The sequence below is a fragment of the Anopheles funestus genome, chromosome 2RL (genome assembly GCF_943734845.2).
Source record: "Anopheles funestus chromosome 2RL, idAnoFuneDA-416_04, whole genome shotgun sequence".
Classification (NCBI taxonomy): Eukaryota; Metazoa; Arthropoda; class Insecta; order Diptera; family Culicidae; genus Anopheles; species Anopheles funestus.
Window position 1 is genome coordinate 14,931,614 of NC_064598.1, and position 14,547 is coordinate 14,946,160.

Below are 14,547 nucleotides of genomic sequence, written 5' to 3' on the forward strand. Positions count from 1 at the left end.
ATGAATGATTCTATTAATGTTTTGTCTTCTATTTGCGTCATTGTAGCGTTCAAGTACGAAGAGCAGTTATTAATTTTATTCATACGACCAATGAAACAAGCCAGCAATATCTCAGAATTGTACAGCAAAAAAAGTAGCAAAGCAGAAAAAAATTCGTTTCATGTTCCAATTATTTCATTTAGTAGAGAAACATCACAGCACATCAAAAGATTTGAGTTTAAATGGCAAAAAAGAACTGCGAAGAGAAATATTCGTACCAATTGAAATGCTCGATTACGGTTATTGTTTATTTATATTTAATGATTAAATCTTTTGGTCGTATTATTGTCAAGCCCGATTACGTTTAAATGGTTTTCATTTAATTGCAATGCCTTACTTTCATGCTAACAGCATGAAAAAGATTACGTATTCGATTCAACATCCAGTCTATTTCGTTGAAACGGGCTTATGAGTGAGTTGTTTAAATCTGGATTAGCTTAGTGCAATCAATCCAAACTTTATTATTACGATGATTGTATAATCTTCCTTCCCCGTTCCATTAGGGCAACGGGTCGAATTTTATTGCACATTCTACAATGTGCGATTGAGATGGCTGTTTCGTCCTTGACATAGCGGATATTGGTTCGAAATATTCCTGCTCCATTGTTAGCGACCGGAATTGGTATACCTTCCTATCCGAAGTATCCGCAGCAGGAAGCTTAATTCGAAAGTTATTACCTGAACAAGGTGAAAAAAGGTCACCAGATATGCAATCAGCACATTCCATTATTTAGTAGAACTAATTTACCCTGGAAACTCGTTGTGATATTAGCATGAACACGACGGGGTGGTCCGAAAGTTTAGCTGTTTCAAAAGTTTATTGTATGTAGTTCAAACTTTCCACATTACGGTGTTTGTGTGTAAATTCATTAACAGACTTAGGCATTACCTCGATCATCGCGCCACCACACACGGTGCAGTGGGGCTAGGGCAAGGCAGCATTAGCAAAAGTAGATAAAGTAACTCCTGACGCAATGCAACCACTATTTTTACTTTTTATATATAAAGATGTGTGTACAAGTATAAATTCATCAACTTTTTCAACATTACATAGCTAAAATCCTAAACGTAACCTACGCTTAACAATTTGCGCGTAACTATAAGTGTTTGGCCAACCACCGAATCGAATGTGGTAAAAAATCATCTTCACATGTTCGATGAGTTCGTTGGGAAACCGCTTGGGGTGTAAAATGATGGTCTACTGGACTATGTGCGCTTCCAGGGAGGGAACACACCGTACGGGAGGTTCTCTATCTAACGACTTACGAATGAGGTCACCGATGGTAGAGGTGCGCTGATCCAGTCAGCATTTTGCTGCCAGATGGGGCGGGTATCTCCACGATGGGGTCCAACGATGTTCGGTACGATGTTTCGTAAGGTTCTGTTTACTTGATGATAAGATCATACTTCCCCGTATCGCGTCCTGTACGTGTGAGTGTGTGTGGACGATAAAAAATAGGTTTATTTAGGGTTGACATACACCTGAATGGCATGTGGCCGTTTCGATCAATGTACGCATTTGTTCTAATCAACGCGCCACCAAAAAAAACACCTACCTTCATCGTGTAGATGCTCCTGTTCGTCGTCTTTCAGTTCGGCCCAACGGGCCGGTGCCCGGAAGCAGAACAACCGTCGGTTGGCCAGCTCCCGCTTGATGCGCTGCCGCCAGACGATCAATACGAAGAAGATAAGTACCCCGTGCAGGCAGTTGACTGCGTCGACGATAATCCAAAACCAGGACTGTGGCACCAAACCTTCGCTCATGTGAAACGACAGTATCTCAAACACCCAGATGAGCCCGGACAGTAGGAACAGCTTCAGGTACAGCATGCACTTGTACCGGAGCGATTTCTTCCGATCCGGGCTAAGGTCGTCACCGCTCGCATGCAGATGAACGCTGGTCCAGACGAACAGGAAAATGTTAATGCTCAGCATCACACTCAGCGGTAAATAGACGAAGTACGACTGTTCCCGTTCGGCTGGAAACGATGGAAGAACGGATGGAAGGTAAAATGATTGGATTTGCCCGGTAGACGGCACATTGCTCCATTTAAGGGAAGAAAAACTCACTTCGGAACCAGCAGGAGATCTCGCCAAGGGTCGGATACCGGCTGTGATAAATGTAGACCATGGTCGTTAACGTCACAGCGACGGTGATGGCATAGATGTGGTTCAGGACGTACCAGGATCGTTCTCTGATCTTCCATCGACGTGCACTATAAATTCCCCAAGCCGGAAACGAAAGGATGGATAAAACCGATTAATCAATGAGAAAACGTTACCATTGGCAGGGGCCCAGACCATACTTACACTGTCAATTTCCATACGTTAGCCATGACCATGTTCAACCATGCGAAATAGCTGATGAGGAAGAAGTACATCAGGAACGCTGTATCGGGGCATACAAAAAAGGATGCGCAAAGGTCGGTTGTTTAGAACGGCAAACACGGATGGGTTGACATAATAATGTCGTAAAGTAAAAACAATCCTCGCTTCCAAATACGGGTTTCGTCGAGGACATTAACACTAGTACGTTGTAGGTCGAACCGAAAGTGCTACAATAACATTCTTCCGTTTTTAGTCAGCATCGTACTTATCTAATTATACTAGATCGGTTTGAACGCTTTTGAGACCACAGAATGGAGATATTGTTGGAGATTCTTGGGGAAGGACACAATTTCTCACTGTCTCTCTTCCATTCTTCGTCGACCGGGAGTTTGACCGTGTTCGATGTTTGAATCCGGTGACCTAAATATCCAATTGTTGGTTGTGTTTTTTTCTCTGTCATTTTCGAATCCCACCAGCACTAAGAAAGCTAGGAAAATACCAAAACCATTCCGCGTGACATTCTTCCGGTTAGGAAACGTTTTCTCGTTTTCCCTACTCAATGGTTCCGGCTAGCGGATCGCTTTTGGCGATTTGTTTTCCAACGATTCAATTTATGTTCCTTAATCCATCAGTATCTTAGTAGCGTCGTAAAGTATTAGAAGCAATAGAAGGAACACTGTGCTTTAACCTTCACAAGGAGAGACCTCCTCTAAAGGCGTGCAACGACTGGAAGGCAACAAACGTGCGATGCGATGTTGGAAAAGTTTTTTAATCTCAACACGACGCAGCGAATGTAGTGATGCTTTCCGGTTCCTTTCTACCATTTCTTGAGGTTCTTTCTTTTTGTCTTTGTTGCCTAACAACAAATTTCACTTTCATTTCCCAGGCCGGGTTCTTAGAAAAAGGGAAAGCTTTCGTCACCTTGCTATGAGTTCAAATTTTTTGGACACCGTATTTGCACTTCTGCCAGTTCATTGCGTTCTCCTTCTCGTTAGCATGCTAATTACATTCGGTTTTTTTTTCGTTTTCTTTCCATTCTATTTTGCAATCTAATTTCACCCATCGACAGAAGGGCACCCGGGTTCCTCCGTGGCATCATTATTCGGTCACCGTAACGTTAACCTTTACTGTCACCGGGCGTCATCGGTGGTTTGGTTGGTTCTTGGTTCTTTGTCCGAGAACGGTAAAGCAGATACGCATCTTATCATACAGCTGTTTGAGGAACAGTAGTAGTACGTTAAACATTGTACCCCTTTTTATGAGGAAAAAGTTTGTCAAAAACAGTGTCATGACACACAAGAATGTAAGAACCATATGGGGCTGTCGTTTTTGTTGATAAGAAAGATCCGATAAAAAAGGTATCTAAAGAAAAAGGAAGGATCATTTTCGCACAAACACTGAACTTTTAATGAATTCCGAAGCTTATCAATTCAATTTAATGCCGCTTCAACAAAAAAACAACCGTCCACATGAATGCCCAAAATTAAATGCTTTAAAAACACGGCAAAAACATGAACGATTTATGTTGTTCGAATTTATCCTAATCCGTAGCGGTATCCACGTCTAACTCGGTAATCAACCATCCGGAACCGGTTCGCGTTCGGGGCAAATAGTCGTTCGATTAGTAAATCGATCATCTTTTATTGACGGCTGCCAACCATCAATCATACAATACGACACACTTTACCCGTTCGGGATGAGAGTTTATGTTCCCGAGTTTTTTGTGTGCCATCGTTCATCTAGTGAACAGCATTTTGCTGAGAAAATTGCATTGAATCCGGACCATTATTGGTCCGCACATCGATCCGCGCAAACACGAAACACATGCATCGTACAGAAAAGCGGAAAAAGGAAGCGAGAAAGAAAAACCCATCGGCCATGAAACGGTAAAATCCGCTCCAAAGTCAGTTGCAGTGGCACTATTGCATCAGACACAGTGCATCAGTCTGCAAGCATGAATGAGTTTTCAATTAGCCCAAACCAAATCGATCGTTTGATGGACCCACCCCCCCCCGTCCTCACCATAAGGTGGAGAAAGGTAAAACTTTCCTAGTAAAATGGACCAACTGGCACTTTGGATTGGCGTGGCTTCTACGGCGAGAGCGTTTTGTCCCGTCAGGTTGTGTTTACTCCCTCGTACGTTGCAATCCGTTTATTGTTGCCGCCACACGAACGGTAATCGTCCACCCGTCAAAAGCGGATGAACATGCCCCGGGTTCCATTTTCCACCTCATTTACCCGTTCATCGTTGTCGATGACCGGGAACTGTTGGCTGTTCGGTGGCACCTACCTATAACCGTGCAGAACGATGTGTGCGTTAGCGATACCCACAGCTGGACCACGCTCAGAAGAAACATGAACACTGCCAGACTGGCGACGGCGGCCGAGGTCACTTTGTCCTGCGTTTCGCGCAGATCCGGAATGATGTAGTAGATGTACAGTGTGACGAGCAGGAAGAAAACGGATATCAGCATCATGATGCCCTTGCTGACGAGCATCGTCGCAATCGTTTCCATGTTGGCCATATTAAAGCACACCACAAACACCGGTTGCGTGCTTTCACCGTCCAAGGTGTGCGCCACACAGTAGCTAGTAACGCCCAAGCGTAACGTTACAGCAGCAACAGCAGAAACAAAGTAGAAACAATAAATAGAACGAAGAGTTAGTGTGCTGTAATTCCTTTCGGGGAGGAAGATATTTAAAAAAATAGAACAAAACCCCCTCTGCGTGTCCAGCATTACAGACACGTCGGCACGTGGCACTTACTCGCTGCGCTGGATCTGATATTCTCCATCGAACAAACTGCCCGACTCGTCCACGTACACCTCCTGCTCGATCTGGCGGAAGATCATGTACCTGTGGCTGCAGTTGAGTTGCATTTCCATCGTGTAATTACCATCGGTCCGGACACACCGCTGCTGCTTACCGTCGACTATGTACGTGTCCTGGCAACACTGGTTAGCCTTCTGGTCGTACGTTGTCACCAGCTCACCGGCCACTGTACCGACGGTACCCAGCAGCAGAACTACTGCCAGAACCATCATCACCAGTGCCATTGTCCTTGCCATCGGTTTGCTGTCACGTGACAGCATGGTCATATCGTCTGTCTTCACTATGGTGGTGTGTTATGATAGCTAACGGACTTTTCCAACTATCCGCCTCCAAACGCACACGACCGGGCTCTTCTTGCTACGCTTTAGTTGTTTCGCCAATTTTCACCAAACCTTTCTCAAAACACTTTGCACTAATTTTCACTTCCCTCATTAAACGACCCGCCGTCTCGTTTACTTTATTATGGTTAGTCTTTTTTTTTTTAATGGTCTCACGTTCCTTTGTTCCTTTTTTTCTTTGCTTTAGTTTTTCTCTTTCATTTCCGCTCTTTTAATACTTTTCCTGTATATAATCACTGGACGTCATTTTGCAACTGCACTTCCGGTTTTGTGAATTCTTTGCCCACTTTCAGCTGCACATTTCCACTTTGGTTGCGCGCGGAGGTTTTTGTCTTTGGTGGTGAGTTGGAATTGAGAAGCTGAAATCTGATCCAACTGCTATTAAACGTCTGACTGGGGTTGGGAAAACTGTAAAAGGAAAAAAAAATAAAGCAAGTCACCAAGAAGAACTGCAGTGGCTGAGTTCTGTTTTTCCTTCTTCAATTACGGCACTAGATGCAACAGGGAGTGTTTGCTTGCGTTTGCCCCGTACCGAGCATGAAGAAGCTTGGAAGAATTGTTTTTTTTTGTTTTCGTTAAAACAATCTACACCGACCGAATGGTTTTCGAAAGCGGGAAAATGTTCTTTCGCTGTTCTTTCACGCTCATTGCCCATTTCTTCTCATTTCCCAGCACGGGGTAAAAGCTGCTCGCTAATGTATATTTGCAAGGAGCTCCATTTTATCGGAACCGTTTAAAGTGTGCCTTAATGTTCGGTTCCGCACTGGGAGATCGAGTAGAAGATGATGCAGACACAAGTAAAATCGCATCCAAAGCGTACGTCTTCGCACCTTTCCATTATGGCCGAGATCTGCCGTTCCGGAAGCCGGGCAATGGAAGGAGAGGCAAAAAAATAGCAATATCACAAAAATATTGTTAATTCATTAACTCAGTCAGTGGTCCAAGGATAGAGAAGTGGGCTAAGTAGAGCAAAGGGTTTTTGCGCGGCGAGACAATGTATATTCGTCGGATGATGGAAGAACGGAACCGAGGGGGACATGTAGTGGAGTGTGTGAGTTGGTGCGGATTGGGCAGAATCGTTCGTACGCCAAAAAGGAATTTAATTAATGGTGGGTAACTACCTGAAAACACCTTGATGCTTCGCTTCCTTGCGGCTGCTGTACAGTGTGTGCAGCGAACGATGAGTGAACGGACAAAAATCACCATGAAAAAAGCATGAAGATAACTTTTTCATACCAATCTATGTTGTTTTTTTTTTATTTGAAATTTGTTTTATATAACGAAACCAAAAAAAATCAACCATGAAGTTTGAAATTTCTTTTACAAATTATATCGTCAAAGAAAAAAGTGTTTGTAGAGGCGTAAATGCACACCACGTTGAAGAACGTTTAGTAGACGAAGCACTAAAGTATTGGTTGTTTTTTTTTATAATTTTAATTAAATACCAAAACAATCCGTTGTTTATAACAACAAACGTGTTATCGTCTGTTCGTTCGTTCGCAGTTCACACGCAATTTTTTTGCTGTTGTGTTTGTTATTATCTCCTTGGAATGTTTACGTCTGGTAAATTATCTAATCTTGGTCTATATAGATATGGAAGGCTTAAGCTGCCTACTGTCCATAAATGCAAAGTGAAATTTAATCAAATAAAGGAGCTAAATATACACAAATAAAAGGGGAGTGATTGTTTAAGGAATTACAACTGTTTTGATTTGGATTTGGTCATCACAATTTGGACATCACAAAACTTGTCCATCCTATTCGAATGTCTGCACGCACTATCCAGCGTAACGGTGATACGGGATAATGGTTTCGAAACCCTTTGAAACTGGTGGTACTGACGCCCTCAGCGTGATACGACGACGGTTGTTATTTCGTGCTCGAACAAATCACACAAACTCTACCGAGCATTCCGAAAGATCCGAGTGCCGTCCAATCTTCCTGTGGGTGAAATATAGTAGCATCCTGCACCTGGCCTCAAAAACCAGCGCCACAGTTCAACTTGATAACTTTTGGTCGTGATATAACAAGAAAGTTGTGATGCTTTTTTGTCCTCTCTTTTTGGGGTTGCTTCATCTATTGGAATTCGTTGCACAGTTTATTTTGGTTCTTTTTCTACCGATTGCAGTATACGGTGTGTGTGTATGTTATTGAAAATAAACTTGCCAAGGTGCTGTGATTGGAAGTGGTGCAAATGATGCAATGGACCGTATAGTGCGAAAGGATGGTATGAAAAAAGTGCAATCAATAATGGCAGAGTTTGGTGCCTTTTAGTTCGATTGGCAATAGGAAGTTCGACATCTTCCCTTAACGGGGACCAGACACGTTGGCCAGATAGCATTGTTAGAAAGATCATAATTTGCCTGTCATATAACTAAATTTTATCTACGTCAAGATGGTAAACTTAGTTATTTCTGCAATTCAATTCTATCGATGAGGCTAGAACTGGAACTTCACTAGCACGTCCTTGAATGCGAGTTGTCTAATAATGTGATTTACTGGTGAAGCGCAAGACTTTAATTAGCTCACATTCTGCCATCAGGGCAGGGTAATTTTGTGTTGAAAGGAAATTAGCCGTACTTTCCGTGGAGAATGTAAACTTCCTTCTAATGACTAATTAGCGTACGAAATCTTGTGGTTCTTTCCACGAATGCCATTCCTACGAATAAAGATTCAATTGCCAACTAAAGCATAATTTTGCAGCATAGCTAAACCAGAAACGTCTCACCTAGCTCTAAGGGATGAAGGACAAGTTCTTTACCGTTCTGTGTTATTCTTTCATTAGTAGAAACGTTACAAGCATGTCAATCGCTTCCGGCCTCATGAACCAATGTGGCAGAGTAAATAAACATACATAATTCTAGAGCAAGGTGTAGCGCGTATCTTTCTATCTTTCCCTTAAAGAAACTTGGGGAAATCCCATCACCTGGGGAAGTTTGCCGACGTCAGTAGACACCCAAAAACCCCCTCCCAAACAGTGGGCAATTCTTTTTCCAAAAGCGCGTTTGCGAAACGTTTCATCTTCCGGCTGCTCGGATCTCGGCTAATGGATCGTTAGAGTGTTGGTGAAAAATGGTCAACATTATTGTCGGTACTCTCGTACTCCCGTATATGCAAAGCCCGTTCGGAGTTGTTCGAGGTTAGGAAAATATGAAGAATGATCTACGTCCGACATTATCTTCACGCAGCTAGGAATAGCGCCACGTTCCAACTTGCGGTATCATCTGCATAAAATCCTGCCGATCATGCATTATGTCGGGTGCGAGCGACGTGATCACGCTGCTAGGAATAATGAATTTAATTTTGTCCTTCTCCGGCAAGCTTTCGGATGTATTCGCGGATTGTGGAGCGTAGTGTGTGGTCGCGGTTGCCTTTTTCGTTGAAAAATATTGTCTCGCAAGTGTCGCTCTGATGACTTATTTCGCTGTGACGTGGGGCCTTGAGCAGTGAAACCATTTGCAATTTAAGAAAGGGCAGGATTTCTTGTTGCCGTTGGATAGACGGACAGGGTCAGACAAATAGGCGGCAGTGCTAGTGGGTGGGTTGATGGGAGCCGGTTTTTTTCTTGTTCGTCATCCTCTGAGATCTCGGCTTTTGAGTCACTGAGAACCGTCTCTCTCTCTGTGTGTATTTTTGTATTGTGTCGATCGTTCAAGGTCGCGATGTAAGTGATTTATCTTTATGGGTAGAGAAGGTTTGGACAGAGACAAAAACTTCGCAAAGAACAAAGCTACTTCAGGGTAGTGTACGGGGGGAATCGTAAACCGATCGGAACGGTACAAGTTTCGCTCAATCCACCCAATACTTCCTCGTCGGTGCGTATCGTGTACATTACTTTAAAGCGGCATGTTACGATTGCCATCATTAATATTGCTTCCCCACGTGTGTGTGTAGGGTTAGACGACGAAGCCCGGTTCCGTCTCACTAAGCTCTCACTCCGTGCCTGACTCCGTGCAAAAAACAAAAAAGGTGAATGTCAAGAACGAGAGTATCTTTCCGATAGGGAATTGTATGTCTGTTGATGCGCATATGTTGGATGGGCCCCAAAGTAAAGGGTATTCGCTTGTTGCTTCATGAATCACAGAACGGTAAGCGAATCCATTCCGGGTTGAATGTCTTTATAAATTTGGCCAACTTTAGCCACAAACTGCAACAAACAAAAACAAAAGCCTTTCCGATTTCCGTACAAACGGGAAAAGCTTAGCTGGCACAAATTCATCCCATCCAGCTTGATTGACCCGGGCTCTGGCTGTGTGTGGTTGGGGGATGTAAGTGGCAGAGGGCGTAAAGTTCCACTTCTGGGGCGCTGATAAATGACACCGCATATTGGGTTAGACACAGGGAGTTAGCCGCTGAATGTATAACGTAGCATGGCCAATCGCCTAGGAAGACTTTGAGGTAAACGCTTACGGACGACCAATCCTCACACCACTTCCCTTTTTTGGTAGGACGGTAAACTGGCAATCGATAGGGTATGCGAAATTTTTCGGACTAAAAGCAACTTTTTTTTATTTTTGTTTTGCTTAAGCAGCTTTCCGTGTGCCGGTTTTTGGATGAGCGTTTTGCTTTAACACGGTAAGTGTTAAACGTGTTAAAATGGATTAAGGCAAACAAAGCAAAATTTATGTTGGAAAACTTTACCTTTCCTTTTTTTCTATCCTAATGCCATACTTCCGGGCAAGAAACATGCGATGGGTAGTATTATACAATTTAACAATGGTTTCGAATTCATGTTGAAACTTTTTCCAACTAATAATTACACACCGATGGTGTTGCTGGCTCTGTACATAGTTACGGCTTTAAGGGTCCTCTAGAATTGTGGAATTTATTCTTCATAAGTGCAATGGTTGGTTAAGATCAAAGGCTTCAATTCATAAAGCTCCATAACTGCTATTGAAAAACAAAAAAAAATCTAATGAAAACTGATTCATGTACCATAGCTTCATGCCATTACATCGGTCGGTTGTTTGTTCTGCGAGTTGGCAATATTTTCCGGTCCAATTGTTTTACTATATCATGCTTGTTCGCTTTCTTCTTTAGCACAAAATAGTTGGAAGTTGAATGAAAATATGTTTCTTCTAATAAAAAGTGATCACTTTGTCCCTTTTTTTCAAGTGTTCACAACCCAAACGCATGGCATAAAACCATTTATGGTAGGAAGGTCTATGGAGAGCTGGAATGTCAGTGGATAGTGTTGCGTAAAACATTGTCCAAAAAATCTAATAAACCCAACCCGTGCGTCCAACCGGGTGCGGGTGTATACAATTGGAAACTTTGAAGCTGAAGTATGTTTTTATTGGTATGTTGCGTCGTAAAAAAAGGGAGAACCGAAGAGGAAAGAAAAAATCTCCCCCAAAAAAACCCGAGGTCGTCATGTGACCGTGAAAATGGTTCTGGGGGAAAAATTACTTGGCACAGTGCCCCAAACATGAAACGGAACCATGTTGCTCGGTGTCCTATCGAACCCCGGGCAAGCGTACAGTACGATAAGGAAATAACAGCTTGAAAATTTGATTAAAATGCACACAGAACGTGATGATGTACCGTTGATCCCGTTGTTGGTGCATCGGTTTGCATCTGTATCTGGTCCAGGAAATGGTATTGCACAGAGCGGAAATTGTTTCCGGAATTCTTGTCCGTCGACTGGCGGATTTGTTTTGCTAGCTTGATTGGTGTTTTGAAACTGTGAGTTTTGTGTGCAAATTGAAAAACACCCCCAGAATGGCGACCTGTATTTGATGTGTCCTACTGTTTTGGTCTGTCCGAGAAAGCGAAAGTTTACCCAAGGCTTTTATTGGACAATTCCAGCTGTGTAGGAGGACATGTGTAGTCATATAAAATGGTAGCGATTAGTGCAAACTTGCTAATTAATTTTTCATTCCGTGTTTCTCTTCCTTTTCGCGGAGTTTCGATTTAGGTACAGAAGCGAACTAACGAGGAAATAAAATGTGTTATGTACATATTGAACCTTTTTGGCAACATTTGGATACTGTGCTTTTTCCCAGACACAAAGGATGGTGTGCGACAATGTTAATTGTGAGACGAGCGGTTTGTGATTGGGGGATTGTGAAGGAGAGGAGGTTTGCAAATTATTATTGGATGTTAATAAGGCAACCGGTTCAGGGCTGCACAAACTGTGTTTTTGTTTGCTATAAATGTTTGCACATTTACGGGTGCATTTTACCACTTTTTGTTTGTATGCAGTTTTATTCCTCTTGGGGATCATTCTTTGGCTACATTTTATTCACTAGATATTTTTACATAAAGCAAACAACTGTTGTCAAACATTAGGAGACACTGGTGGCAAAATGTAACACACAACCAAACAGCTCAAATGGGTCATGAAGAAGGCACCAACAGTTTAAAGCTTTCAGCTTATCACCCTGTCTGTCATTCAGATCTGATCCTACCCTTCAATGTAAATCCCTTTTAACTCTAGGTCAGGATCACATATCTACAGCCAGATATGTCAGACTCTGTCGCTCTGCACACGTACATGTTTCGGGCAGCTTTCACGCTTAATTGCGGCTCGGCAAAGTTTGTACGATTTTAACTTTTACTCACTCGATGAGGAGAGACTTGTGTCGTGTCATTGCACCCTTGGAATGCAACATCACGGATAGTTTTTCCCTTGGAAAAATTGATTTCGCGCAACACTGTCAAGTGGCAGACACGTTCAATTATAGGAAATTGAGTATTTAATCCTCGTCAGAATAAAAAAAGCTAGAGGAGTTTACACAGCGTAAGTAAATTATTTATTGATAGGAACAATTTAAAAGACGTCACATTTCATTTTACCTTTCCGGTAGTAAATCGGAGTATGGAGTATGAAATGGAGAACGAAACCGCTGGCAAAACCATCAACCACGTGCCTGTCTTTTCGAAAGGACTTTTTTATCGTAACAATCGTTTGTTTGTGTGAAGCTCTCTTTTTTTGTTGGTGAAAAAGTTCTTGTGGAGAAAGCGAATGTGAGTTCGCTTTGATGTGTATCCTTTTGCCTGTCCAAGAAAGAAGGTGGTCGGCAAGATCGTCCAATAAAAGCAAGAATGATTTAACCGGGTCCTGAAAACGTAGAGACCAAAAAATTCCCCTTACCGGCCAGTCTTGTAAACGAATGAGCGAATGTTTGTGACGTGTTTGAAAGTCGGAAAGGCTTGCTGTATGGAATATTCATCCTACCAAAATCCCTTGCTTTCCATATTTTAAAACCCCAAACCGGCATACGCGTTTATCTTCCTGAAGCCTTTTGGAAGGGTGTATTGCGGTCTAGTTCCAGCATGTTGTGGTAAAACGTGTTACATAAATCCAATCTGTGGAGTTGTAACGCGGACGTTCTCGACCAAGCACGGAACAACACATCCTTAACTGTTCACCAGCCAAAACCTGGTCCTGTCTCGATGTTCGACGAAGTTCAAGGTATGTGAACCGATTAAACTTTGCTAATCCTTCCTAACTTAATGACCGTTTCACAAAGTAAAGGTGCCTCGTGACCTGCGACTCTCTCTGGTCTTCGTTGGAAGTTTAGTAATTTCGTTGGCTGGCTCAGAGTTTTCATCTCATTTTCCCCACGAATCACAAAGCTCGTTCCATCGGTGTCGAAGTCATCCGTACAAGATCAACGGCACGTGCCTGATGACCTGGCGGTATCATATCTCGCGGTTGTGTTTACTTTCAAAAAACAACAAGGGGAGGCAAACGATACGAAACTCGTCTCAGCTGTGTTATGAGCGCGTAGATAATCCAGTTCTAGCGCTTTGCGGCTACCGGGGAGTCGATGACGATGATTCTGGTTTTTGTTTTGGTATCCACTTCCTCCACACCGTGTTGTTTGACGCACGTTGTTGCACCACACTGTTGTATCAGAACTCTATCGTATATGAGCAGAGAATGCGGCGTGTTGCGCCGCAGAGTGCGAGAACGAGAACGCACTTAAATATGCATCGACAATCGCGTACGCCGGCACGTTTGCGTATGCAGCTCATATGATCACGCAATGCACACAACAACAATCGGACTGGGTTGGGTTTATCTTGCCAAAGATATATGAAGCGTTTTTTTCCCCTCTTTCCTTCCTATTGTTGTGTGTTGCGTGTCCGATAAGAATGTGATGCTGATTATGCATTTTCTTTACTCTTTGCACATAAACGCGTTTATCGGGTTCGGGGCGAAATAAAATACATTTGGTCACTGTTTGACGTTTCGTTTTCTGCACTTTGGACTCTTAATGGTGGTTATATTGTTGAAAATCTCCATAATGGATGATAGGGCGCCATTTAGAAAGGCGTTTCCATCACTTTGATAACACTTTATTACGCTAGGTGTCTTGAATATTGTATTTTTTTTTGTTTCGTAACAACTTGATCGAACTCATAAGTACCTGTAGTAGATATGAGTGCTCGAGGTTCACATTTCATCTAATCTGCCACTTCACTTGCTTTTCTTCTTCACATATAACAACACAGAACACGGGATGAAAACACCGGGCCAGTAAAAGATGCCGATAAGCGCCAGTAGTAGTTTGTGTGTGTGTGTGTGCGGACCAAGTTCCGCTGTACGCAACGTTCGATGGTGGCCGTGGTTTTGTGTTCCGTACCGGTAATTTCTACGGATCGATCCGTAAACGCGAGCCCGCTCGCTTCCGTGCGATGCGACGGCTAGAGCAAAACTAACGTGCGTTCGGCGCGCCAACACCGAACGCCAAAGTTGGCGCTTTGGTGGCTGTATCATGGTTTGCGTTCGGGATCGTATAATGCTCCAAAGGAAACGGTTCGGTTCGGTACTCCATTCGGGTTTTCGTTCGTTGCGTGACGTACAGTGTGTTCTCGAGCACGAACAGCAACATGCTTTGCGCGAACTGTGCGTGCCCTCATGCGCGCGTACTCTCTGTTCTCTGTTTGGCCGCAAAACGTAGCAAAACCGGCAGCCGCACCACACACAAACACCACGCAAACACAGCTGATAGTGGAACGCGTTACGCGAAGGGCATGTTTAAAGGGTGCGTCCTTTTGC

At 43.2% G+C, this 14,547-nt stretch overlaps 2 protein-coding genes across 4 annotated transcripts in view; one reads left to right on the top strand and one right to left on the bottom strand.

Annotated features, from left to right (window-relative positions):
• The window catches only part of LOC125764909 (RNA helicase aquarius), a 39,321-nt gene that overhangs the window by 16,226 nt on the left and 8,548 nt on the right, over positions 1 to 14,547 (top strand). The window lies entirely within an intron of this gene.
• On the bottom strand, positions 839 to 14,262 carry LOC125765068 (probable G-protein coupled receptor Mth-like 11). Of its 3 annotated transcripts, XM_049429927.1 has the most exons (8): positions 13,916 to 14,239; positions 6,659 to 6,694; positions 5,134 to 5,945; positions 4,658 to 4,956; positions 2,350 to 2,428; positions 2,110 to 2,255; positions 1,596 to 2,018; positions 839 to 1,462 (listed from the first exon to the last, which is right to left on the bottom strand). In XM_049429927.1, exons 3-8 carry the CDS (start codon positions 5,463 to 5,465, stop codon positions 1,425 to 1,427), a joined length of 1,317 nt encoding a protein of 438 aa, XP_049285884.1. In that variant the 5' UTR covers positions 5,466 to 5,945; positions 6,659 to 6,694; positions 13,916 to 14,239; the 3' UTR covers positions 839 to 1,424. The 3 variants fall into 3 exon arrangements, with proteins under 3 accessions (XP_049285884.1, XP_049285885.1, XP_049285883.1); XM_049429928.1 differs by lacking the exon at positions 6,659 to 6,694 and having other exon boundaries at positions 14,132 to 14,262; XM_049429926.1 differs by lacking the exon at positions 6,659 to 6,694 and having other exon boundaries at positions 13,916 to 14,231.